Consider the following 25,220-nt stretch of genomic DNA (forward strand, 5'->3'; position numbering starts at 1 on the left):
CCAGTGAGCCCTGGCCCTCTGGCACTGGGATGCTCTTAGGGTCACAAAACTTGCATTTTTGCTCTTTATCATTTGAGAATACCAGCTTCTGCCTCGTACTTGAGTTTTGAAACATACTGTGATCAAAATATACTGAGAAGTGGCCTGATGACCTGTACGGCAGAAAGTGGCTTGGTGGGCTATGGATAGAAGAAAAGAGGGAGAGCAGGTGAAAAATGAGAAAAGTTATGAGCAACATCCATATCTGTTAGTCTTAAAGGTGCCGCAGGACTCTCTGTTTTACAGATCCAGACTAACACAGCTACCCCTCTGATACTTGACATCCATATCTTGGTGCATCCTGGCCTTGGAGTGTATTTAAGTTGGTATATGCTTATAACTTTATAAATAGGAAGCACCCTCAAGTTAGCACTATAGTAAGTAGAAAGAAGAAAAACTAAAAAGGAGAAATGTTCATTTCTTAAAAATAGGGATGAAGTAATCAACACTTCTGAGGAGGAAAATAGTCACATGTACTGTATATGGCTGGTAAATTGATTGGTATCTCGCTATCAGTTTTACAATATCTTCTTTAGAAGTACGCCATTTATCACTGATTTAAGCATATTCATTTTCTGTTAGCAAATTTAGCCCCAACTCCTGATGAACTGCAAATACAAAAATAAGTGATGATGAATCATGCATGTATTTCCTATAATGGGAATTTATATTCTGCTGGGTGCCAACACACACACACACACACACACACACACACACGCCTTCCACATTAGGAAAGTAATTTAAATTTGCTCCATCACCAATGACAAAAATCTGTTCATAATTGCACATATATTTTTAAACATTATTCAAGAAACAGGGTTGATATGACCACCAAATAAGGTGAATGTATAGGGAAAAAGTGGAGTTGTAGACCTGTGTCTATACGGTAGTATAAAAAACTCATCCGCCTGCATGTAAACTAATCAGAATCACAGATGAGCTGTGTGCATACGTACAATATACTAGCTAATACTTCCTATTATATATTGAATAAAAATGAAACTACCACAAAACTGTTTTATCAGAGTATTTTGGTGGCATGGTAACAACTCCATATTTAAGGCAGCATTAATCTTTTGACTTTGAGAGGACTTTAAAACCTCTCTGTAGCTCCCAGGTTCAGCTTCAGCTCACCTATGAGCTGACCTAATGCAAGTACTGGGACATCTTGGGGGTAGAGGTATGGTCATATGTGATGAAGGATAGGTAGAGCTGTGTGTTATCTGCATATTGCTGGCACTTTAGTCCTTGCATCTGACAAGTTCACCTAGTCACTGAATGTAAATGTTAAAAAAGAACCAGAGAGAGAATTGAGCCTTGTAGGATTTATTGGTGGAGGTCCAGTTTCCCATCACTATTCTTTGGGTGCATCCCTTCAGGAAGAACTCAAACATTTAGTGCACTACCCTGGACTCCTGACACCTGTCTCAAGTATGGCTTGAGGATTTACAAAGACCAAAAAAATAAAATAAATAAAAGCCAAGAAAAGGAACCCTCTGGAGTAAGAGACAATAGTCTATAACTATATAAGTGATAAAGGGAGAGCACAAGTTGTCATCATTGCAGAGGAGAGACTCTGCCAGGAGGGATGTCTCATGAAAGGTAGATCTGAGCTTTCTGAACTAGACAAAAGCTGTAAGGATTGACTATTGGGTAAGAAGTACCTTATTAGATAGGAAATAACTTGTTAATCAGTGTAGGCTATTGATTGCATTTTATGTTTTTCTTTGACCTGGAACCTTAATTCCAAACCCTTAATACTCGCTTTTATTTCAATCTCTGTCTCAAGCTCCATTAAATAAACTTCAATTTGTTTTTACTATAAACCTAAGTGCATAGGTGCTGACTCTGTGGGTGCTCCAGGGTTGGAGCACCCACGGGCTGTGCCGATCAGCTCCTCCCCTCCCCCGCAATGCCTCCCACTTGCGGAGGATCAGCTGTTCAGCAGCAGGCAGTAGGCATTGGGAGGGTAGAGGGGAGGAGTGAGTGTGTGGTGTGCTCGGGGGAGGGGGCAGAACAGGGAAGGAAGAGGCGGGACGTGGGTGGGAAGAGGCGAGGCGGGAGTGCAGCTTGGGGGGAAGGTGTGGAGTGTGGGCAGGGCCTGGAGTGGACCGGGGATTGAGCACCCCCCAGGAACTCAGAAAGTCGGTGCCTCTGCCTAAGTGCCTTGTGCTAAGGAGACTGGAGAAATAGGACTCACTGCTTTCACGGAGGCAGCAGACCTCAAAGTGTACATTGTGGGTGTCCAGAAGAGAAGAGACGGGGCACTCGAGTGTAACAAAGTGGCACGTGTAAATTGATAGCCTGAATTGGGAAAGAGCTGGGCTCCTGGAGGCTGGATAGGAGCGCCTGTGTTGCCAACTGCCATTGGGGAGGGTCTCCCCTGGTGGACACAGATCAGGCTCTCTCGTGCTGTAAGCAGGTGATAGTGATCCACACCAGATACCTTGGGTAACTCTGAAAAGTGTCATAATGGAATAACAATTAAGGGGGCAGGATAGAAAAAAATACAGAGCTCTCTCCAAATATATTGTAACAGTGCAATAAGCAAGTACAAGTAATAGTGAAACTCTGTTAAGCTAGTTGGCATATACTTGCTTAAAAGCCTATTTAGAAAAACATATATTATTCCAGGAATCTACATGCAGGCTTCATGTGATGGTACATCTAAACTGAATAATTTTGTTTTAAATTCTCTCTTTCAAAAAAGAAAAAGAAAACCCAAACTATAAGTGAGGACATTTTCCAATACATTTCCTGTAAGCCTTCCAAGATTAAAGTATGCCTCTTAACCAGCTTCCTTTATATTCTAGTGCCACTGACAAATGAATTAGACTTGAATATCAGGAGAAAAAAGAGAAAAAAAGAAAGAGAGGCGCTCTACATTTCAACGAGCCACCTATAATATACACTGGATTAATTTCCCTCTCTCCACAGGAATTGGATTGCTGTGATAGGTGAACTGTTCTCTGAGCGGGGCATACTGCCCCTTTAACTAGCTCAGTGATTCCCAAACTTATTCCGCAGGTTCGGCCGATTGCGGCTCTAACTGTTCGCTGCTCCAGGCCAATGGGAGCTGCTGGAAGTGGCGTGGCTCCCATTGGCCTGGAGCAGCGGACCGCGGCCAGTGGGAGCCGCGATCAGCCAAACCTGGCCCGGCCCACCAGGGGCTTTCCCTGCACAAGCGGCGGAACAAGTTTGGGAACCACTGAACTAGCTCTACTGTATCTTATATTTTAAATATTCATTTTTAATTCCACTCCCATCAACACAAAAGGTTTATAAGATTGATGAAGGTAAATATGAACTGGATAATTTTCTATCTAATAGCCATCATGGAAGTACCAGAATATCAATGGAAAAATGGAAATATTTTACTATTATTTATTCTGGTCCTGCTCATAATGTGCTAGGTGCTGTCCATATACATAGGAGACACAGATCCCAACCCTGTGATGAGCTCTGTTGGGCAGACCCTTGAGTGCACACAGTTCCATTGCCTTCAGTAGGGCTCTGTCTGGGTGCTCATTGCAGGATCAGAGCCACTATCCTGTCTCCAAAAAAAGTTACAGTTTAATAGGAAAAGTAACATACCAAGGGCAGGGAAGAGGGATACAGTGAAAATATCTGTAGTTTTATACCCATTTCACCTATTGTGATTATTTATACATTTTTAAATATAAAGAAATAAAATATTGGCTACACTACACCATTTCCCTCAGACTATCCAGTAGTAATTGGCTAGTTTCTTGTAGGCCTCATAGCAAAATTAAGTTTGAAAGAAGGCTTTGAAGGAGGAAATGGTAATGACTTTATTACGTTGATCATCTCTGCAATGATGCCTTAATATTTTACATCCCTTATGATACCTCTGACAGCAGAACACTTCTGAAAATAGAATTACAGTCCCAGCTGAATGTTCTCTATGTAAGTATTAAAAAAAATCCACATATACTTCATGTTTAATTTTGTTATGCAAGCACCACAGGGCTTGGAGAGACGACTATCTACAAGAAAAGATAATGAGTGTGATGGCGTTTATCCAGATAAAAAGATATTGTAGGTCTATATATACTTATCTATATTTGCCTTAGGCTGAGAATCTCTATGTTTCATCTTCCTGCTAGCAGCATTGCTGGTGCAGCTAGTCTCCTGGGAAAGGAAAAGGCGCTGCTATTTTTTTTCCTCCCGCATAGCCAATTACTACAGGGTTCTTTCCTTAAAAAAAGAGAGCAAATTTCCAGTCCCTTCTTTAAAAAATGATAGTAATGTAATGATTTGCATACAAAAGCACTTTAATATTTGTACTGTAGTGCATCTGGCAATTATCTGACGAGATATAGCAGTCGTTTCAGCCATTTGCCACAGGCTTGACATTAGTGAGAATAGTAAAAAGCATTCAGATCTACAGAAAAAAAGGGATATTCCAGTTTTCTACCAGCTACCTTGAACATACTTCACGTTTAATTTCACCCTGTTGCCACAAGCACTGTGTTGTTATGACAGCTGATCTGCCATGGAATAGCTGTAAAAGAAAATCAACAAAGGGTCGCTTCAGCGACTTTCAGTGCAATTTACTGGCGCTTGTATCTTGCGGCTGCTGCCGCCTGTCGGGGTAATGACACATGATGGGTGATTAAAGTGCAAGTCCTTAAATCAAAGCTGTGCCGATGGTCTGAAGAGGCAGCAAACAGCACTCAGAGCTTGTTCATTTCTCATAGTGGGAGGACCTCATTAGAATAAAAAGGGGCCTGTTATACTAACAAGAGTGAGTATTTGTGTCTAGGGAACCTTTTCATGTTTTCAAGATTTACCATAGCTTTTCTCTAGCTTCTCCCAGACTGCATTAAAAAATAAAAGTACTACAATCCATCAACATTTACTTGAAATTAGAACAGAGGCTCCCAATAGTTCGTTTATATCTACATATTTCAACAAAGATACCCCATCTTTTGGCCAGGAGGGTGGGGTAGAAAAAGGCAAGGCAATTGGGTCTGGCAAGAAAAAGGCACTTTTTGGGTGTATATGCTGCTTTCGGTTCAACTGAATTAATTTTTCATTATTTTTCGCCCTTACGTACTCCATTGTTCTGATGAGATGTTTAAGTCATTGAATTATGGAGTCTCCCTTTTCCATTGGCCAGAATCTCAGCCCTCTCTGCCTAAGGTAGCTGCAATAGATAAGAAATTTTAAACTTTGGCTCAAGATGGCAGAACATAGAAGGAGAAAATAATAAAACACAGAGTGTACAACTGGAGTTTTGTCATGGAAAACACTATATATTGAACATGGAAATGCAAAATATGGAATAAGGCCAGATGAAGAAATATCAGTCAGAATAGTTGGGCTTCTTCACAGTGAACTTGACACCATGAGACAACTGTTCTTCCTACAATGGATTTTTGAACATGCTACGGATGGTAATTTTTATCTTCCTTTACAGCACACCATGGGTGATTGCTTGGAGTTACTTTGCTGAGGTAAGCACACTGAATGCTCCATTATCATCCACTGCAGGAACAAGGGGTCACTGAATGAAATTAATAGGCATTAGGTTAAAAACAAACAAAAGGAAGTATTTCTTTACACAACACACAGTAAACCTGTGGAACTCTTTCCAGGGGATGTTGTGAAGGCCAAAATTATAACTGGGTTCAAAAAAGAACTAGATAAGTTAATGGAGGATAGGTCCATCAATGGGTATTAGCCAAGATGGTCAGGGACACGACCCTATGCTCTGAGTGTCTCTGACCTCTGATTGCCAGAAGCTGGGACTGGACAACGGGGATGGATCATTTGATAACTGCCCTGTTCTGTTCATTCCTTCTGAAGCACCTGGCATTGGCCACTACTGGAAAACAGAAAACTGGGCTAGATGGACATTGGGTATGGCCTTTCTTATGTTATTATGTAGGTATTTTGGTAAGACAAACTCATTTAAGTGTGTCTTTATCCTGCAGGGTAAAGGTATACAAAGGAGGACAGGTGTACATAGTTTTTTCACCTATGACTACTGCAATGTCTCAGTGATATGGTAGCGTGTTACCTTTCTACAGTGGAAGATATAGTTTCAGGGAACTCAAAGTTCCCTTATATAAGCCTCCATTTTTTCTTCTTTGTGTTTTTGTATTTAATTATCATCATTTCTTTGTATTGCAGTAGTACCTAGAGCCCCCAATTGAGATCAGGGCCTCACCATGCCAGGTGTTGTACACACAGAGTGAAAGAATGAAAGACAACCTTGCTGTGAAGAGCTTACAATTGAAATGGAGTTACCAGATATAGGGTGGGAGGGGAAACAGACACAGAGAGATGAAGTAACTTACCCAAGGTCATACAGCAGGTCAGAGGAAGAGTAGGGACTAGAACCCCAGGCTCCCAACCCAGGGCCCTAGCCACTGGGCAGTGCTGCCTATCCCAGGCTGTTTTCTTCTCTGCTCTGAGCTCTTGTCACAGATTTCTAGCAGGGTTTAGCTAAAATATTTAAAGTGGGGTAGCTTAGCATGATAACTATTATCTGCGACTAATACATTCATGCTGGAAGGATGCATGAGTCTGACTCTAGGGTACAGCTTTAGGTTTATGTATTAATCATGTATAATGCAAATTGTCAAGAAGTGTATTTGAGAGGAAAGTGAATGAAGTGATTTTATTGGTAGACAAGACTTGCTGGATGTGTTTTGGTGTTCAGATTAAATGTCACCAGTCTCCCGGCTGGCACGCAAATGAGTGATAGATTTAAGAAGGATCACGGAAATCATGGCTGAATCCAGTTGATGATTTGAATAGGAACATACCGCAGATTACTTCCTATGTTTTATACTGAAGCTTGGCTCCCTTTGGAAATTATTACCAAACTGTTTTAACATGTTATACATGCTCTAGTTTGGATTCAGATGAACCAATCTGTGCAGTTAATTTTTGAATGGCGCCCATTTTAAATAGACATCTCTTTTCCTATGACTCCTGGACAACCTTCAATTAACTTTAGTCCTTTCCTCAACTTGAAAGGCTTCTTATCCTCTGTAGAATTTCCTTAGAATCCCATAATTCCAACCACCACTGGAAAAAGTCCATTTCTGGATGCCTTCTTTCAGGCCTCTCTCATTGGGTTTTTTCACATTTTATATATCCTGGCACATGTGAAGTTTGAAAATTGCATATGTTGAGCCCAGCAGAAAGACAGTCATACCCGATGGTAATCTTCAGATGGACTTATCAAATGGTAAAGGGATGGACAATAATTGTTAGGCATAGACTATGTTTTTACGGTTCTCAGTCTAGCCCTTTGGCTGCTGCTCCAATATCCACTTTGGAGGCTCTTTCTCCTCCTCACCCTCGGTTGATTTTCCTTGGGGCTCTGTCCTTTGGTACCATCTCTCTTCCCTGTATGCTTATTCCTTACGCAATCTCCATCAGTCATGCAGCTTTAGCCATATTGTCTGAGGTGAATCATCTTACAACAAGTGCCATTTGGAGCGCTAAATAATATAAATACATATGGAATTGCCACCAGGTGCTAGCAAGGTTGTTTTTTAGCCTATATGAACTGCATAGTAAGTCTGTTTATTTGAGAAAAAATGAGGAAGAGGCAATAAACCAGGAAAGTATATTAGTTCAAATGTTCATTCTAGCCAGTTATAAACTACCAATAAAAACACTTATCTTATGTTAACACCTACTGTAAATAGGGAATAACTTTGTATACTTGATACTAGAAATGATGGAAGAGGAAAGAATCCAGTCTTTCCAAAACATGAGATTTATCTCAGTTAATATAGAAGACGTCTCTGAAAGTGTTAAGGTAGACAAAGGAGAAAATGGAATAGACAGAAACACTCATTAAAAATGGAAAAAATAACCTGCGGATAAGATTATTATTTTTAATTCATGGTTATACTTTCAATGGTTGGCATATGCGTCCATATGTTGCTAGTCGTTCAAGAGATAGGCTAAAAAGGAGGGGTGGAAGAAACCACCCCTTATGTCTCCTTTTCAGAGTGGTTTCAAGAGCTCAATGACTTTAAGTCTGTATTAAGCCACTTATTTCTTTCTCAAGTGATCGGAGATGCTACGGTTTGGTATACAGATTGAAAATCTATATAGAGTGTCAAGGAATACGGGGAGGGGGAAAGGAAGCTGATTTGTCACAAGGAATCTTCAAAGAAAATAAGTAGCAAAATATTTGTGTTAATCTTTTTGAATTTTTGAAAGGATATTCCGTTCTAACCCTGTCACCCAGAAATCACTACCTGTAGCATATTTTATCCCCTTCTGCCTTTGAGTAAAAGGAGGCAGTTAGGGTGAACACATGGAGCTGGGCAAACATGTTATGCAGGATCAATTAATGACTAGCACAGTGAATTTCACTGAGGAAATCTGAGGCTTTCATCTAGTAGCAAGGATTTCCCTGAGGACTACAGCATAGAAGCCAGTGTGTGACAGAGTGGGAAAGGGAGCAAGAATAATCACAGGGGAAAATAAAACAACATACAAACAATAGAATACATCTGGAGAACACCACATAGGTATAGGGTCTCCTTTGGAGTGACAGCAGTTTATTACATTTCAACCATAATAATCCCTATTATAACTGGGGATTCAGCCATATCATAGGCACACAACTGCACTATTCTACTGATGTCACTCCAGAAACCAGATTGCCCTTAATGTATGTTTGATTACAGCTAAATCTGAATCTCCTTTAAGCATATACCCACATATAAACAGTGTATGCTTTACTAAGCCCATGCTGGGAACAGTATGTGTGTGAGTGTGTATGTGTGAGAGTGCATGCATGTGTGTGTTTGCTATCTTAGAGCCAGAGGGGTTTTCATTAGATTCAAACAGTAACTAACTCTCCAGGGAGGCCCCTGCTCTTATTTGATAAGGGATGCTCTTTTATCACACATGAAACTGCATGCAGTGATCAGACAGGCACTGTGCAGAGCTGCCAACAAGGGAGAAGCTGCTTTTCTATAGCGTATTACAGAAATGTACTGCTACTGTAGTTGAAAACTGGTCCAAAAATGGTCAATTACAGAAGCATGGGAAACTGGTGTTAAAACCTGATTTATGAAAACCATTAGTAATTGCTCATATTTTTGGTTTTGGAAATTTTGGATATCACATTACTCTGGTCATTTCTGCAGTGATCAGGAAAAATGGTCCCCTCCTTTGTACCAATCAGTGTGTCACTTTTGGCAAAAAAACTAGAGCGTGGAAGATGTTTGAGGCTATAAACTAGCAGGTGTAATAAGATTCACACTAGTCTTTGCAATCCATTTACAACAATCTGCAATTCTTGGTATTCTAGGGTTACCATATCTAATAAATAAAAAAAGAGGACCCTCCACGGGCCCTGGCCCCGCCCATTTCCCCACCCCACCCCCACCCCAACTCCGCCCCTTCCCCGCCCTAACTCCGCCCCCTCCTCTCTCCCACTCCCAGCCATGGGGAAAGGGCTGCCCCAGCGCTACCGGCTTCACAGTTTGCCGGGCAGCCCCCAGACCCTGCTTCCCCAGCGCAGCTGGAGCCCGGGAGGGGAAGCGCCCAGCCGGGGGCGCAGGGTCTGGAGGCTGCCCGGCAAACCGTGAAGCCGGTAGCGCTCAGGCTTTGGGCAGCCTCTATGCCTCCGGACCCTGTGCCCCCAGCCGGGCACTTCCCCTCCCAGGCTCTGGCGGCACAGGGTCCGGAGGCACGGGGGCTGCCCGAAGCCGGTAGCGCTCGGGCAGCCTGGCTCTTAAACAGAGCTGAAGAGTCGGGGAGGAGCAGAGCCGCCGCGGCTGGAAGCTCTGTTCCTCTTCGGCTCTGTTTAAGAGCTGGGCTGCCCGAGCGCTACCGGCTTCGGGCAGCCCCCGTGCCTCCGGACCCTGCGCCACCGGAGCCCGGGAGGGGAAGTGCCCGGCTGGGGGTGCAGGGTCTGGAGGCACGGGGGCTGCCCGAAGCCGGTAGCGCTCGGGCAGCTCAGCTCTTAAACAGAGCCGAAGAGTCAGGGGAGGAGCAGAGCCGCCATTTTCCCGGACATGTTCGGCTTTTTGGCAATTCCCCCCGTACGGGGGTTTGACTGCCGAAAAGCCGGACATGTCCGGGAAAAAGAGGACATATGGTAACCCTAGGTATTCAAAAACTGTACATCCTAGACTACAGATCCAATGCAGAATTAATAATCTGGATTTCCCCTCCCTTTCAGGGAAAAATACCTTTTTACTTTCAAAGATAGCCCTGTGTCAAGACAATTGACATCCAGAACTCCCAAAGCATTCAATCAATCTGTGAAATACAACAGACTTGAAAATGCATGCTGTCCCTGGCGATCTCCAGCAATGCTGTTCTAATAAGTCAACAAGGAATGTTTGAAGGATGGTGTGTGCTGGTGTGTCACTATTTTCTGTACCTCTCTATGGTGAGGAAATGTATCAACATTGTGACTTCCTCTGGAATATATCTGTGACACTGATAAACCAGCTCTAGCCAAAACCATAGGCCGATTCACTTGTATGTGAAGAAGGGTTGAGTGTTAGTATGTGTTCAAACTAATTCACTCATATGCTAATAGAGATCAAAGGGGGGATGTTGATTGTATGGTTTTTGTCTGTCTATAGCTTGTAGTTTGCTATTATATTACTTCTACATTATGTAAACCATGTAATTAAATAACCCTAGATCAAAAGTGTGTTAAACGAAGAGCGTATTCAGGTGTTAGAACTTCATGAAAACTAATGGACTGTTAGGTGTATTGTTCTCATTATCTATTCAAAGGAAGGCCCATGTGGGTACAGAAGCTGTCAGCTAGTATTCTGTGTGAAGAAGTTATAAAAGATGAATTCTAGGAAAGATCCTTCAACTCTGGACTGTTTTGGATTCCATCAGAGTAGAAATACTGAGGGAGTGGACAGAGATCCCCAGAGTTATATTGGGTAACCCTGAAAGACTTTTGGAGACTAGCAGATTACCAAATCTCTGCTATCATTTTGGACTTACAAACGTAGACTCGCCTGTTAGTGTATTTTATCTATTTTAACCTCTCAATAACTCTCATTTCTTTTTCTTAACTAGTAAATCTTCAGTTATTTTACTAGAGAAATTGGCTGTCAGCGTTGTCTTTGGTGTGAGATTGAGAGTATCCATTGATCTGGGGTAAGTGACTGACCCTTTGGGGTGGAGAGTAACCTGACGTGATGTGATGTTTGGTATAGCGACCAGTATCACAAAATCCACCTGAGTGATCAGATAGGCTGGAATGCTTAAGGGGGCTGTCTGTGACTGCATGGTAAGACTGTTCTAGTGATCCAGGAATACACATTTGTTACTGGCTTGGTGAAATCTAATTATGGAACATACCACCAGTTTGGGGTGTCTGCCCTGTTTTCTGACAGCCTGACCTGAGATTGGCACTTTCGGTTGTGAGCCGCTCCAGACAGTATGACAATATCATCATCTCTATATTCTCACCTGTGTTTACGTTAAAAGAAGTTGTGTAGATATTATTATGAAAATGTATTGTTTGTATTATTGTAGCACCTAGGAGCCCCAGTCATGGGGCTGGTCCACACTAACCCCCCAGTTCGAACTAAGATACGCAACTTCAGCTACGTGAATAACGTAGCTGAAGTCGAAGTACCTTAGTTCGAACTACAAGGTACTTACCGTGGGTCCACATGCGGCAGGCAGGCTCCCCTGTCGACTCCGCGTACTCCTCTCGCGGAGCAGGAGTACCGGCGTTGACAGCGAGCACTTCCGGGATCGATTTATCGCGTCTAGACAAGACACGATAAATCGATCCCAGAAGATCGATTGCTTACCGCTGAATTCGGAGGTAAGTATAGACGTACCCATGGTCCCAGGCCCCATTGTGCTAGGACCTTTACAAACACAGAACTACAAACACAGATGTTAAAAATTGTCCCTCCTGCCCGCACAGTAAAGAAGATATGTTTAAGCCCCGTAAAGATCTCAGATCAGATAGAAAAGGCTTTGACCAAATCTTTTGCAGAAGTAAATATGTATGTGTTTTCTGAAAACAATCGACCAATGACCAATTTAAAATAAATATAATAACTGCAGTACCTTGAGAATTAGTCCAAGAATTCTTCATCCTTCTTCTCAGCCAATCGTGGGGTTTGATAGCAGATACTCATAGTATTTCTCCTTCATTATTCATTCCTTGTCCTTACCCAAAGAATGTTCTCACCACATTCTTCACTGTTGAACTATAAGTAGTGTCAACGCTCTGCCTTTTCATCGGTTTTTTAACTCTCCTAAATAAACCTTACCCAGCTATACTGACATTCCAGTTACAAGAATATGCAATTGAATTTCAATGTTATCAGGAACAGGGAGGTAACAAACAAACCTCGGTAACTCAGCTTTGGATCAAAAAGAATTGCTTTTAGTTCTTACTTTTAACAGTGAGGTACATGGACTTGCTGACGTCTGCGCCCACATCATTGCTGACCTTGCAGAGGTAGTATCCGCTGTCTTCCTCCAGCACATGTTTAATCAACAAGGAGCCATTTGTGAGAAGTTGGATACGGCCATTCAAGGCAATGGGCTGGAACTGGGGGACCCCAGCACCTACAGCAGAACCCAAAAGATTAATCAGAAGGGAAGAGGTGGGGAAAGAAGAATTTGTTTAAAAGGCAGCAACAACAGCTACTTATTATTACAGGCTAAATTCAATTAAAATGAAATGTTGCTTTCTGGCATTATAACCATCTACAGAACAATCTGAATGCCTTTTGCCAAAACTAAAGTCATTCAATAGAAAGAAACAAAAGTCTTATCTTATCAGTTATAACTGTAGTTACAATTCACTACAAGGTAGAGGGTGGAGACGGAGGGAAAAAGGAGTGAGAGGGAGAGAAAGATTTGCAGAGAGCTCCTGGGTAAAAAGCCTCATTTGTTGTACATTTAGTGGCTGATAAATTATTCAAAATTACAGCTGAACAGCCACAAAGTCTGGATTCCTTATGCATATACCAAATGAATTCCTTATGATCACGAGGGATGTCTATTGTAGTAAACATGAAATGCTCAAGGGACTTTAAGGACCTTGTTCACTAAACTCATGGTAGCATGTGGACAAGCACATCAGTGAATATTTCCTCCTGCAACTGACAGTTTGATCACACATAATGTCTGAGTCACTGTGTTCTGGGACAGCATTCAGATTGGTGCAAGAACACATCTAACTGCAGGTGCAGTTTGCCATTAAAGAACTATAGTTGGTGCACAACTCACTCAGAACATGCCCTGGTCACTTTTCTATCAACAGTGAAATGAGGCCTTGAACCAAATACAACTCTGGTTTAACTGCATTGCAGTCAAGGGAGTTCAGCAAGGACGAATTTAGCTCATTGATCTCTGTTATGAGGGACTGCGAGATGGAGTTGTTGATATTCATCTCCTTAAGAAAATCCTTACTTCTCAAGGTTAGATTTACAGTATTGTATAACACCCTCCTGCATGTGTCCATTAAATTCAGTTTATTTCAGATATATTTATTATTTGCTAATGGGTATCCCTTTCTAATAGTACATATTCTCATAGGGTCTGCATGAGGCCTACGCTGTGCTTAAGTCCCACTCTTTTGCTCTATTTTATTCCATTCACCAGTGCTGTAGTGTTATTCCCCAAATTGTGGCGTCTGGGGTGGCACAGTATTGAGGTGTGCATGTAAGTGGAGGACAGCTTTGCAGCCCCACGCTGACTTGCGCAGAGCATTCCTTGGCTGGATATCAGGCAAAATAGGTATGATGCTCTTAGATAACTGTTGCTTTTTAAATTGTTTTTATGGCTCCTAGATACCACAGTGATGGGTGAATTTTAGATGCATTAGATTAGATTAGACTGAGTACTGTAATATACTGGGATGTCTAATAACCGATACCAAACATTCTATTACCAGCATCAGTTATGCAAACAGATGCCATCTTAATAATATTTTTTGGACTGAAACAACCATCTAAAGATAAATCTATGATATCTGCAAATACGTAGACATGTAGCCAAACTTCACTCTTTGGCATGAGTAGGAGCAATGAAACCAAATTAAAATGCAATGTACAATTTAAAGGATTTCAATCTGTTAATTTTCTCAGTCAGCTGCAAAGAATGTAATAAGGTGTGAACAAAGCTGTTAAACTTTTAAAAACAAAAACAAAACCCAAACTGTGCACAGCCATCAGGGAGCAGATATGGAAACTGTCATAAGCTGCGTAAATGGCTCTGTGATGTTTCACTCTATATTCTTTATGAAAATATGCTTATGATATGGATATGACATAACTGAGATAGACTTTATGCAAGATGGCTCATGTGAGCTATCATTGGAAAGGTTATGATTTACTGAATGTGATTAACCAATGTATATGCCTGTATCATGTCTGTATCTGAAGTTAGGAATATTAACTATGTATCTGCATTTCAAATGTGTTACTTTGCGTGTCACCCCCAACCAGCCCTTCAGGTACAACAATGGAAAAGCCAGACAGGCTAATGGCCCGTTAGCAAACACAATGCACTGTAAAAGAGCTTAGTCTTCCTGTGGATGCTCCAGACAGCCTACAAGCCCTGCAGAGACATAGGTCTGAATCACCTGGTACTGGACCCACCCCTTGGAATGCCAGTGTTCTTCCACTGGGAGACAAAGGGCTCCCGCCATACACAAGAGCTATATAAGGCAGGGCAGTGACATCATTGTGGTTCTCCTCTGCCTCCCCACCCAAAGAGACACTGAAAAACACCTGAAATCAAGAACTGAACTGAAGGGAGAAGGGTTGAACCCAGGCTGGGAGTGGAAGTACCTGAAGTCTCAAGCTGCAGGCCAGCGTAGCTGCCTTTCAAGACTTTCTATAAACTATCTGTGACAAGATTTAGGTGAGAAATTATATTTGTAACCTGTTTCTTTAGTGAATCAAACTTAGTTTGCGTGTTTTGTTTTATTTGCTTAGTAATCTGCTTTGTTCTGTTTGCTACCCTTTTACCCACTTAAAATCTGCTTTTTATAGTTAATACAATTTGTTTTGTTTATTATTAAACCCAGTTTCTTTAATTTCTAATGGGGGGTGGGGAGAGAGAAGTTGTGCATATCTTCCTCCACATTGAGGGAGGGGGCGAATTCATGAGCTTGCTTTGTATAGATTTCTCTACAGCACAAGACAATATACCTTTGGGTCTGCACTCCAAGGAAGGTGAACACCTGAGTGCTGGGGCAAGTCCCTTAAGCTGTGGCCTTCTAGAGCTGATCTCAGTGTCTGTGTCGTTCTGCACTTGGGTGTGGCCCTGCCTGTGTGTGTGCTGGAGGAAGCTTAATAACTTGGCTCAGCAAGACAGGTAAAAAGGGTGCCTGGGCTTGCAGAACAGGTGGGCTCAGCGGTATCCCAGCACATCAGGTGGCATCCCGAAGGGGGGATCTCATCACAGGCTCAACTTAACAGCTAGTTTAAAATACAGAATTCAGATCCGTCTTATCACTTGGCAGACATGGAGGCTGGTTGGAAAGAAATGAATCATCTGCTTGGGGTTAGGATCATACGCTTCCTTTCACACGTTAAAAAGGAGGACAGATCTAGAAGGCCTTGGGCAATTACACTTCCTGGAGGTGGGTCCACAAGCAGTGTGTACTCTGCCACTTCTTCTGACAGACAAAGATTTGCTGGAATAACAGAGTCTTGCCCCTTAGATCTCAGCCTGTCTGCTCTTCTCCCAGGATTCCCACACAACAAGGCAGCACAGCATTTGTCTTTGCTGCATTGACAATGGCTGAGCCCCGTCACAGTCCCCAATGGAAAAACTGCCAAGATTTACTCTTGCTCATGGCAGCACTACATTTTGGTACTTTCATGCTGCTTTGATAGGGGATTAAGCCACACGGAGTAGTTGTTCCCTCAACTCCTTCCCACGTCCGTCTGGCCGTACCCTGCCCAGCTCTGTGGAGTAGGGCTTTTATATAACAACTGTCAAGGAGAAAAGGGCAAATAGACAGAGTTGGTTAACCTCCCATGTGGCCACTTTTCCCTTCCACCCTTTAGCTGAACACTTTGACTCCCTTCCACCACACAGCCGAGTGAAGCATAATACCCTTCAGTAGCAAAGTTATTGTGCATGTTTCTGATCTGGAATCATCATTAAACATCCAGGATCTTGCTCAGGCAAGAGAATAAAGGTCCCATTTCCAATCCCAAATGATTGAGCTGAAGCCGTTTTTGCCTGGAAATGGAGAGACTGGATGAATCAGGGGTCAAGTGATAAGATGCAGTACCTCAGTTGCTTGAATTGGGCCCAAGTCTGTACTGAATATCGTTGCTTCTCTAGTCCCACTTCAACATGGGTGGTTTCAGTCCAGTTCTAATGCTACAAATGCTCTCCTCACAAAATTCACAAAGAACTGGATATGGCAACTAAACGACCTTTTTGCTTTTACAGGTACTCCTTCCAGAACAGACTAGAACTGAAGTGCGTTTAAAAGGAATCTTGCACTGCCATTGTCTATGCTTTTGGCACTTAAGGTATGTCTACACGGCAAGTGGAGGTGCGATTGCAGCATGTGTAGTTCAGGGAATAATTAATTTTCATTTCGGTGGCTGAACTGAAAAAAAGACTTTCAATTTTGTCCACATTTTTTTTTTCATTTTTGTTTTCATCTGAAATTATTTGACAAATTCAGCCTGAATTCATGAATAGTTTCGGTTCACCAAAAACTGTTCTTTTTTTTTCAAATAAACTATAAATCCAAAAAATTTCACTTAGCTTTAGTGTAGATGTACCTGAGCTGGCTTTAATCTAGCTAGCAGGGGTACCAATAATAGTGTAGCCACGGCAGCATGGGCTTCAGTGCAGGCTGGCCACACGAGTAAGCACCCAGGGTCCCATGTGGACTTGTATAGTCCACACTGAAGCCTGTGTTGCCACAGCTTCACTACTCCAGTACCTGAGTTAGCTAGATTTAAGTTAGCTTGGGTAAGTCTACATGTGCAGCAACCACACACCTAACCACATGACATACCCTTTGATATTGTGTTGACAGATTCCTTGGAACACCTTAGAGAGATTACATAGATAGTATTTGTATTGTTGACAGAGGATGCTAATTTCCATTGCTATCAATTTAGTTTACATTTAGATAGTTGATTACAATATAATGTTTACATTATCATAGTGCCTAGAAGCCCAAATCAGGATCAGTTCTCACAGTGTTAGGTGTTCTACAAACACTACAAGGACAAGGGCCCTGTTCCAAAGGTTTGACAGTCTAATTTGGGAGGCAGTAGGGGGCATTATCAGAGAAATCACATGGATATATTTTTCAATGGGATTCTCTTATATAACTTTCTGTACATGAATTTGATATCCATCGACATTAATTACTATAAGCAGTGGGCTGAGTAAGCCTAAAAGAAAATGGAATGAGAAAATACTATGGGGAAAGAGAACGCTATAACAACTCATGAATACAACATTTGGAATGTTAAAATTTAACATATGTGCAAATTTAAGCTTCTCTAATCCTAAAAGAGCTTACTTTTGGGACTGACAGTTACATGGAAGATTACCTAGGCAGATGCACTGAACTTGGTAACATTATAGGATAATGTCTGCACAGATATTAGCTGTCATTAATGATTTTTCAACTGTATTAGTCACATTCATGTTGTTTCTCTTTTCCTATTTCTTTTTCTTGAATGAACCAACTTTCTTGTGGTTAGTGCAAGGGAAATAGTTACACTTCATGAATTGTGTGTATTGGCAGTGCAAAGCCCAGGTATCTGTGCAAAGATGCTCTCTTGTTGTTGTATCCAAAATTCTGTGGGTAATTTGGTGCTCATGGAAAGTGGCTGAAGGGCTAAAGCACTGGTGAGAGACAGGCACAATTTGGGAAAGCATCTACATGTAGCTATGCAAAGGCATCTCACTCCTGACTTGCAAAACACCAGCTATTCCAGGCCAAAGTCCATCTTGAGCAGTGACCGTCAATCGTGCATTACCGTGTACTGAGTTTTGTGACGTGACTGAATGTTCCTTAGTGACTAGGATAATACCACCTTGCTCATTATTACTTGGATAATAATCAAACATTATCCCATTGTGCACAAATGCCATTCTGCCTTTCCTTTTGCACTAACTTTAGAAACCTTATATTGGCCATGATGCTAACTGGTTTTCAGATTTGTTGATAATCTGTAAACTGTACATGGCATCTACAAACTTGATGGTACCTGTGCACTTTGTTGCTAAAGACCTCCAGCACAGTACTTATTTTGGATCTGTGTACAAACCTGTCACAGTATACAGTGTGCCATTTTCAGACAAGATGGACTATGAAGTCTAGAGATCTGTACAACATTTTAATTAAATCTTCTGATGAAATCATGATGTAATAACAAAATACAGTGTCAGCATGAAAATATTGTCCATGTCAGCTAGAACTGTTCTGGAAAAAAAATATTGGAACTTCAAAAATTCAAACAGTTTTGACCACTTCTAATATCAGCTAAAACTTCGTTCTGCATGACAAACCTATTTCATCCAAGATTCAGGAAGAGCTATGAATGGAGATCATTATAGGATTTTCACTTAGATGTGTAGAACATCATTAAAATGAAACTTCTCTTTTCTGCTACTAAAAAAAAGCCCTAGTGGTGCTTACATGCTGTTAGCTGGAATTTAGCTAGCCTGACTTGGTCTCCCGCTTCAGAATACAAATGGAATACAGAATAATTGTTTTTTTCTTATTAGCACAACATGGAAAGTGAACATAAAAGCACATTGTGAAGTGTTTAAATTAATTCCATATTTTCTTCCATGTACTGGTAAAGCAAAACAGTGCTATTAAACTGAAAATGACATGTAGTGTTGCCTCAGCTATTGCCCCAAACAGCACCAAATTTTAGCCAGAAGTCAATTTTTTTTGTCTACATACAACTTGGTGTGATAAGGTATTCTCTTTTATACTGTGGTAAAGGGTTAACATCTAACTAATGTATACAGTACAGTTGCTTTCTGGAATAACACCAGCTTTGACACAAGGTAAGCATTAACAGATAATTGGCTAAAAGACACAATCTAGCAGGCAGCACATTTTAATTAAAAAGCTGTCAATTTCATGTGGTTAGTTGGGGTCAAGTGGGGCCAGTTTTAATGCTCTGTTACAAAAAAATAAAATGTTAAAACATTATGTAAAGCGCATACTGAATTACTGGGTTATGCCAATACTATCTGACCTTTCTTCTTTGCAGAAAAGATATGATTGGCTGTGTTATCATGGATTTTAAAAGAAATAAAACCAAACCAAGTAGTACCAATGAACCTTGTTCTGAAGGTCACAGCAATCAAAGCAACATTTACCTTCCATACCCTTCTTCTTGAGACTTTATTCAGATTTACTTTCAAGAACCTAAAATCACTGTAGACAGTCAAACGCCCACAGAGGAATGTATACACATACATGCAGATGCAGCACATGAATTTTAATAGTACTACTTACTCTAAATATCAGGGGAATAAATTGCGATACTCCTAACTCAAATTCAGTATTACTCCATGACTAGTGCTTTTGAATTACATGTAGTAAGATGCTACTAAACAGAAGTACCAGAATACGGACCCAAATGATTATGAAAGAAGTCATACCTTTTGAGTACTTCCAGACAATGGTGGGTACAGGATAACCCTCTGCAGAACAATTGAGGATTACAGCTTTACCATAAATCCCATCTTGGTCACTTGGTTGAACCACAAATCTAGGGGGAACTGAGGGAAAAACAAGGAATCATTGAGAAATAGTGCAGCTGAGAAGATAATTCAGAAAATTATTGGCCAACTCTAGGAATTTTAATGGGAATAAAAATTAGAAATGGGCACAACATTTCACACAAAGCAAAATAAAAAAAGATAACTTTTCTGTATTCAAATCTAACAGCTAAACTTTTTACTTTTGATTTTTCTTAATTTTAATTTGCATTAATTTAAAGCAGTTTTTGCCATTGAAAATGAAATATATATATATTGTGCACCACTGTGTGAAAGATTACGGGGGCGGGGAGTGGGGGAGAAAGGTTGAATGGTAAATTCCACTTGCTGACTCATGTGATCAACCTTAGAATCAGGCTCATATGATGAAATATCCTCACACTCTGCACAGGAGTGCTAGCTGTGGAAGACAGAGGTAGAACAGGTGTCTAAGAACAAGCAACAATTAAAAAAAAAAAAACCTGCTGCCCCTTTGTATCAGAATAATTATGTATGCTCACAGGTTTTAGAAAAAGAGGAAATCAAAGAAAATAAAGCAGAACAACAAACCTAAATATCATTGAACAAAGCAATATGATAACAAAAATAGTAATACCGCCTACCTTTTAGAAAGATCACTTTACTTTAAAATAATGTGTTTCAAGGCAGTGCCTATCGTTCTATAAACAAATGTGGAAATTTTTGGCTGATCTCTACTTCTCTGAGGTCATGCTCCCTTGGGGAACAGATGGGCAGGATCCCCTGGGAGAATAACATGAAGGGCAAAGGGGTCCAGGAGAGCTGGCTGTATTTTAAAGAATCCTTATTGCGGTTGCAGGAACAAACCATCCCGATGTGTAGAAAGAATAGTAAATATGGCAGGCGACCAGCTTGGCTTAACAGTGAAATCCTTGCTGACCTTAAACGCAAAAAAGAAGCTTACAAGAAGTGGAAGATTGGACAAATGACCAGGGAGGAGTATAAAAATATTGTTCAGGCATGCAAGAGTGAAATCAGGAAGGCCAAATCGCACTTGGAGTTGCAGCTAGCAAGAGATGTTAAGAGTAACAAGAAGGGTTTCTTCAGGTATGTTAGCAACAAGAAGAATGTCAAGGAAAGTGTGGGCCCCTTACTGAATGAGGGAGGCAACCTAGTGACAGAGGATGTGGAAAAAGCTAATGTACTCAATGCTTTTGATACGGTCTCCCGCAGTATTCTTGCCACCAAGTTAAAGAAGTATGGGCTGGATGAATGGACTGTAAGGTGGATAGAAAGCTGGCTAGATCGTCGGGCTCAACGGGTAGTGATCAATGGCTCCATGCCTAGTTGGCAGCCGGTTTCAAGCGGAGTGCCCCAAGGGTCGGTCCTGGGGCCGGTTTTGTTTAATATCTTTATTAATGATCTTTAATGATCTGGAGGATGGTGTGGACTGCACTCTCAGTAAGTTTGCAGATGACACTACACTGGGAGGCGTGGTAGATACACTGGAGGGTAGGGATCGGATACAGAGGGACCTAGACAAATTAAAGGATTGGGCCAAAAAAAACCTGATGAGGTTCAACAAGGACAAGTGCAGAGTCCTGCACTTAGGACGGAAGAATCCTATGCACTGCTACAGACTAGGGACCAAATGGCTAGGTAGCAGTTCTGCAGAAAAGGACCTAGGGGTCACAGTGGACGAGAAGCTGGATATGAGTCAACAGTGTGCTCTTGTTGCCAAGAAGGCTAATGGCATTTTGGGCTGTATAAGTAGGGGCATTGCCAGCAGATCGAGAAACATGATCGTTCCCCTTTATTCGACATTGTTGAGGCCTCATCTGGAGTACTGTGTCCAGTTTTGGGCCCCACACTACAAGAAGGATGTGGAAAAATTGGAAAGAGTCCAGCGGAGGGCAACAAAAATGATTAGGGGTCTGGAGCACATAACTTATGAGGAGAGGCTGAGGGAACTGGGATTGTTTAGTCTCCAGAAGAGAAGAATGAGGGGGGATTTGATAGCTGCTTCCAACTACCTGAAGGGGGGTTCCAAAGAGGATGGAGCTCGGCTGTTCTCAGTGGTGGCAGATGACAGAACAAGGAGCAATGGTCTCAAGTTGCAGTATGGGACGTCTAGGTTGGATATTAGGAAACACTATTTCACTAGGAGGGTGGTGAAGCACTGGAATGCATTACCTAGGGAGGTGGTGGAATCTCCTTTCTTGGAGGTTTTTAAGGCCCGGCTTGACAAAGCCCTGGCTGGGATGATTTAGTTGGGAATTGGTCCTGCTTTGAGCAGGGGGTTGGACTAGATGACCTCCTGAGGTCCCTTCCAACCTTGATATTCTATGATTCTATGATTCTGTGATTCTATGCTCAAATGAGAGAGAAATGATCTGAGTTATCTGAGATAGATATGTGTTGCGGAGGTCACTAGATGTGTTGGTTTTGAGGAACTGACCAGAATGTGCCAATAAGTATACACAGGGTAGGAGATTAACTACTTGTGACAATATTGGCACTAAGAGCTGATCATGAGGTGCCACTACTAGACATACTTGCATAGACATAGACTTGAAAAGGTGACAACCATGATTTATGGCTTTCAGAGTTTGAAGTACTCTGAGCCGAAGGTTCTAAAAAAAAAAAAAAAAAAAAAGGCCTCAGGCATATAGGGTCTAATCTAACTAATCTAAAAGGCTTTGAATCAGGCCCATAATCATAGAATCATAGAAATGTAAGACTGGAAGGGACCTCGAGAGGTCATCTAGTCCAATTCCCTGCACTCATGGCAGGACTAAGTATTATCTAGACCATCCCTGACAGGTTTTTGTCTAAGCTGTTCTTAAAAACCTCCAGTGACAGAGATTCCACAGCCTCCCTAGGTAATTTGTTCCAGTGCTTAACTAATGACCACTCATTTGGAAAACAGAAGTGTATAAACTATTTGTATCCTCAATATGTAAATATCTTCTTGTTGTTGTTTTAGTGCCAGACAGAAAACCATATTAGGTGACTGAGCCTGTAAAAGGTGTTTTTATTTAATTTGGTATACGGCATGCAATGGAAGCAAAGCAGAAACAGCAGAATGACCAGTGCTATACTAATGACCTAAATTTTCCAGTATAGGTGGCTTAGTAGCTTATGTAAGTAGTACCATCTATTGCAGGATGAGTTAGCACTTGTTGGAACAATGTTATTGAGGGCAGACAATCATTTTACGAGTTCCTTTTCTAAATTAAATCCTAAAGCTTTATCAAGGACACTGAATAATCTAATACAGTGTGAAGCTGTTAATTAACCAAATATGAATAAAGACAATGAGCAGAAAACAAGAAATGTCAGTATGTCTTAAATATTACTGCAATAAACCACAGGAGCTAACTGTGACAGAAACAATATCCACCTTTGCACTGAAAAAGGCCGATTCTCATTTATTACTTTGCAATGGAAAGGGCTACTGAATTTATTGTTCATAATTATTCTAGCTTTCCAGAGGATTGTCATGCTGTTAAGCACAAATCAAGTATTGCATTAATTCACATGAAAGCTATTCACCAAAACTGCAACCCTAGCAATCATAATCTTGGACAATAGTCCACATTATTCCATTCATTAACATAAAATATTTACATCAGCATATGAAATCAAATTATTATAAGTCCATTTCATCACCAAGCAAATAGAAAAGCAGAAAAGGGGCTCTGGGGTACTGATTCTCCAAGGCCTGCTAAAAAACTCCACTATTAGGCAGTAACACAAACATACTTGGGTTTATATGGCTCACAGTCTAGTGACATCAGCATGTTTCACCTGGAGAACTGTTAATGGGAAGCAAATTATCTTCAAGATTTCCCCAAATCAATAAAGAGGTGACCATCTGTAAATTCTTGCATGAAAATAAACTGCTAACATTCTGTAAAACAAATACTTTGCCTGATTCAGGAAACATCCTGTAAGGCATTTTTGGTAAAACGATATGGTGCATACAAAGGAGACTGCCTGAGACCCAGAAACAAAAGGCTACAGTTCTGATTAGAGTAGCACCTGCCTCATACAAGGATATGATGGAAAATGGACATATTTATAATAAAGGAGACATCATTTTAAAACTAATGAGACACTTGAATTTCCTCCAGAATTGGATGGAAATGTGTTGTACTCAGCTTGACAGGGCTTGATAGAGATGGGCTCTGAGTCAGTGGATAATGGGTCAATTCAAGAGCATAGGTATTCAGAGATTAAAATCCAAGTAACATTGTCAAAAGTTGAGAATAAAGATGTGTCCAGTACAGAATCAGTATCTTTACCCTTGATTTTCCAAGGTGCAAGATACTATATCACCTAAACATTGCTAATACAATAATAAATGAACAGAGTAGTCTAGTAACTATAAATGATACTCTAAGATAATATGCAACTAGATAAATACGGGACTTATTTTGTCCTTCAAAAAAGTGGAGGCTACAATGTTACAATACGGACCCATTTTTGTAAAGTGTTTTGAGATTCACAGATATATTTGTTATCTGTGAATCTCAAAACACGTTACAAAAATGGGTCAGTATCATTACTCCAGGTTTACAGACAGGGTAACTACACCACAGAGACCCCATGTCACACACAGGCTTCATATAAACGGTGCTGACCAATCACAACTTCTGATGAGTTCAGCACCTCTGAAGATGTCAACTATGAGTTAGAATCTAGCTCTCCTGACTCCCAGTCCTATGCCCAACCTACCAGACTTTGGCTTCTCATCATGATGGGACAGGTGGCTTAGTGACATAGGATTAAAGTCTGACTCCCTAGAATCACTTGTTCATGTCCAGACATGGTCTCACATTCCTCCTAGAGCAGTGGTTTTCAAGCTTTTTTCTGGCAACCCAGTTGAAGAGAATTGTTGATGCCCATGACCCAATGGAGCTGGGGACGGGGGGTTTCAGGTGTGGGAGGGGGCTCAAGGCTGGGGCAGAGGGTTGGAATGCAGGGGTGAGGGCTGTGGGATGGGACCGGGAATGAGGGGTTCAGGGTGTGGGAGGGTGCTCTGGACTGGGGCAGGGGGTTCTGGTGAAGGGCGGTGAGGGCTCCAGCTCGGGGTGCAGGCTCTGGGATGGGGCTGGGGATGAAGGGTTTGGGGTGTGGGAGGGGGCTCCGGGTTTGGGGAGGGGCTCAGGGCTGGGGCAGAGGATTGGGGCATGGAGTTGGAGTACAAGCTTAGCTCTAGCGGCTCCTGGTCAGTGGGGCAGCCGGGGTGCAGAGGCAGGCTTCCCGCCTGTCCTAGCACTGCAGACTACACTGCGCCCTGTAAGTGGTCCGGCTCCACGCGGCTCTCGCCCACAGGCACCACCCCATGCCAGCTCCCATTGGGCGGTTCCTAGTACAGGGTCGTGGCCCAACGTTTGAAAACCACTGTCCTAGAGGGATAAGTTGAATTTCTTGTACTTTGGGGGTGAATGCCTTTCAGAGAAGGC

At 41.7% G+C, this 25,220-nt stretch overlaps 1 protein-coding gene across 6 annotated transcripts in view; it reads right to left on the bottom strand.

Annotated features, from left to right (window-relative positions):
- The window catches only part of DSCAM (DS cell adhesion molecule), a 614,601-nt gene that overhangs the window by 190,424 nt on the left and 398,957 nt on the right, over positions 1-25,220 (bottom strand). For all 6 annotated transcript variants that reach the window (XR_010594753.1, XR_010594754.1, XR_006176627.2 and 3 more), the window contains exons 10-11: positions 19,672-19,791; positions 12,442-12,615 (exon numbers count right to left, since the gene is read on the bottom strand). Coding sequence is in view for 2 of the 6 variants with exons in the window: in XM_005304452.5 (XP_005304509.1) it covers positions 12,442-12,615; positions 19,672-19,791 (294 nt within the window). In the remaining 4 variants the exon portion in view is untranslated. The remainder of the gene's footprint in view (positions 1-12,441; positions 12,616-19,671; positions 19,792-25,220) is intronic.

This window comes from Chrysemys picta, chromosome 1 (assembly GCF_011386835.1).
Source record: "Chrysemys picta bellii isolate R12L10 chromosome 1, ASM1138683v2, whole genome shotgun sequence".
In the NCBI taxonomy this organism is placed as follows: domain Eukaryota; kingdom Metazoa; phylum Chordata; order Testudines; family Emydidae; genus Chrysemys; species Chrysemys picta.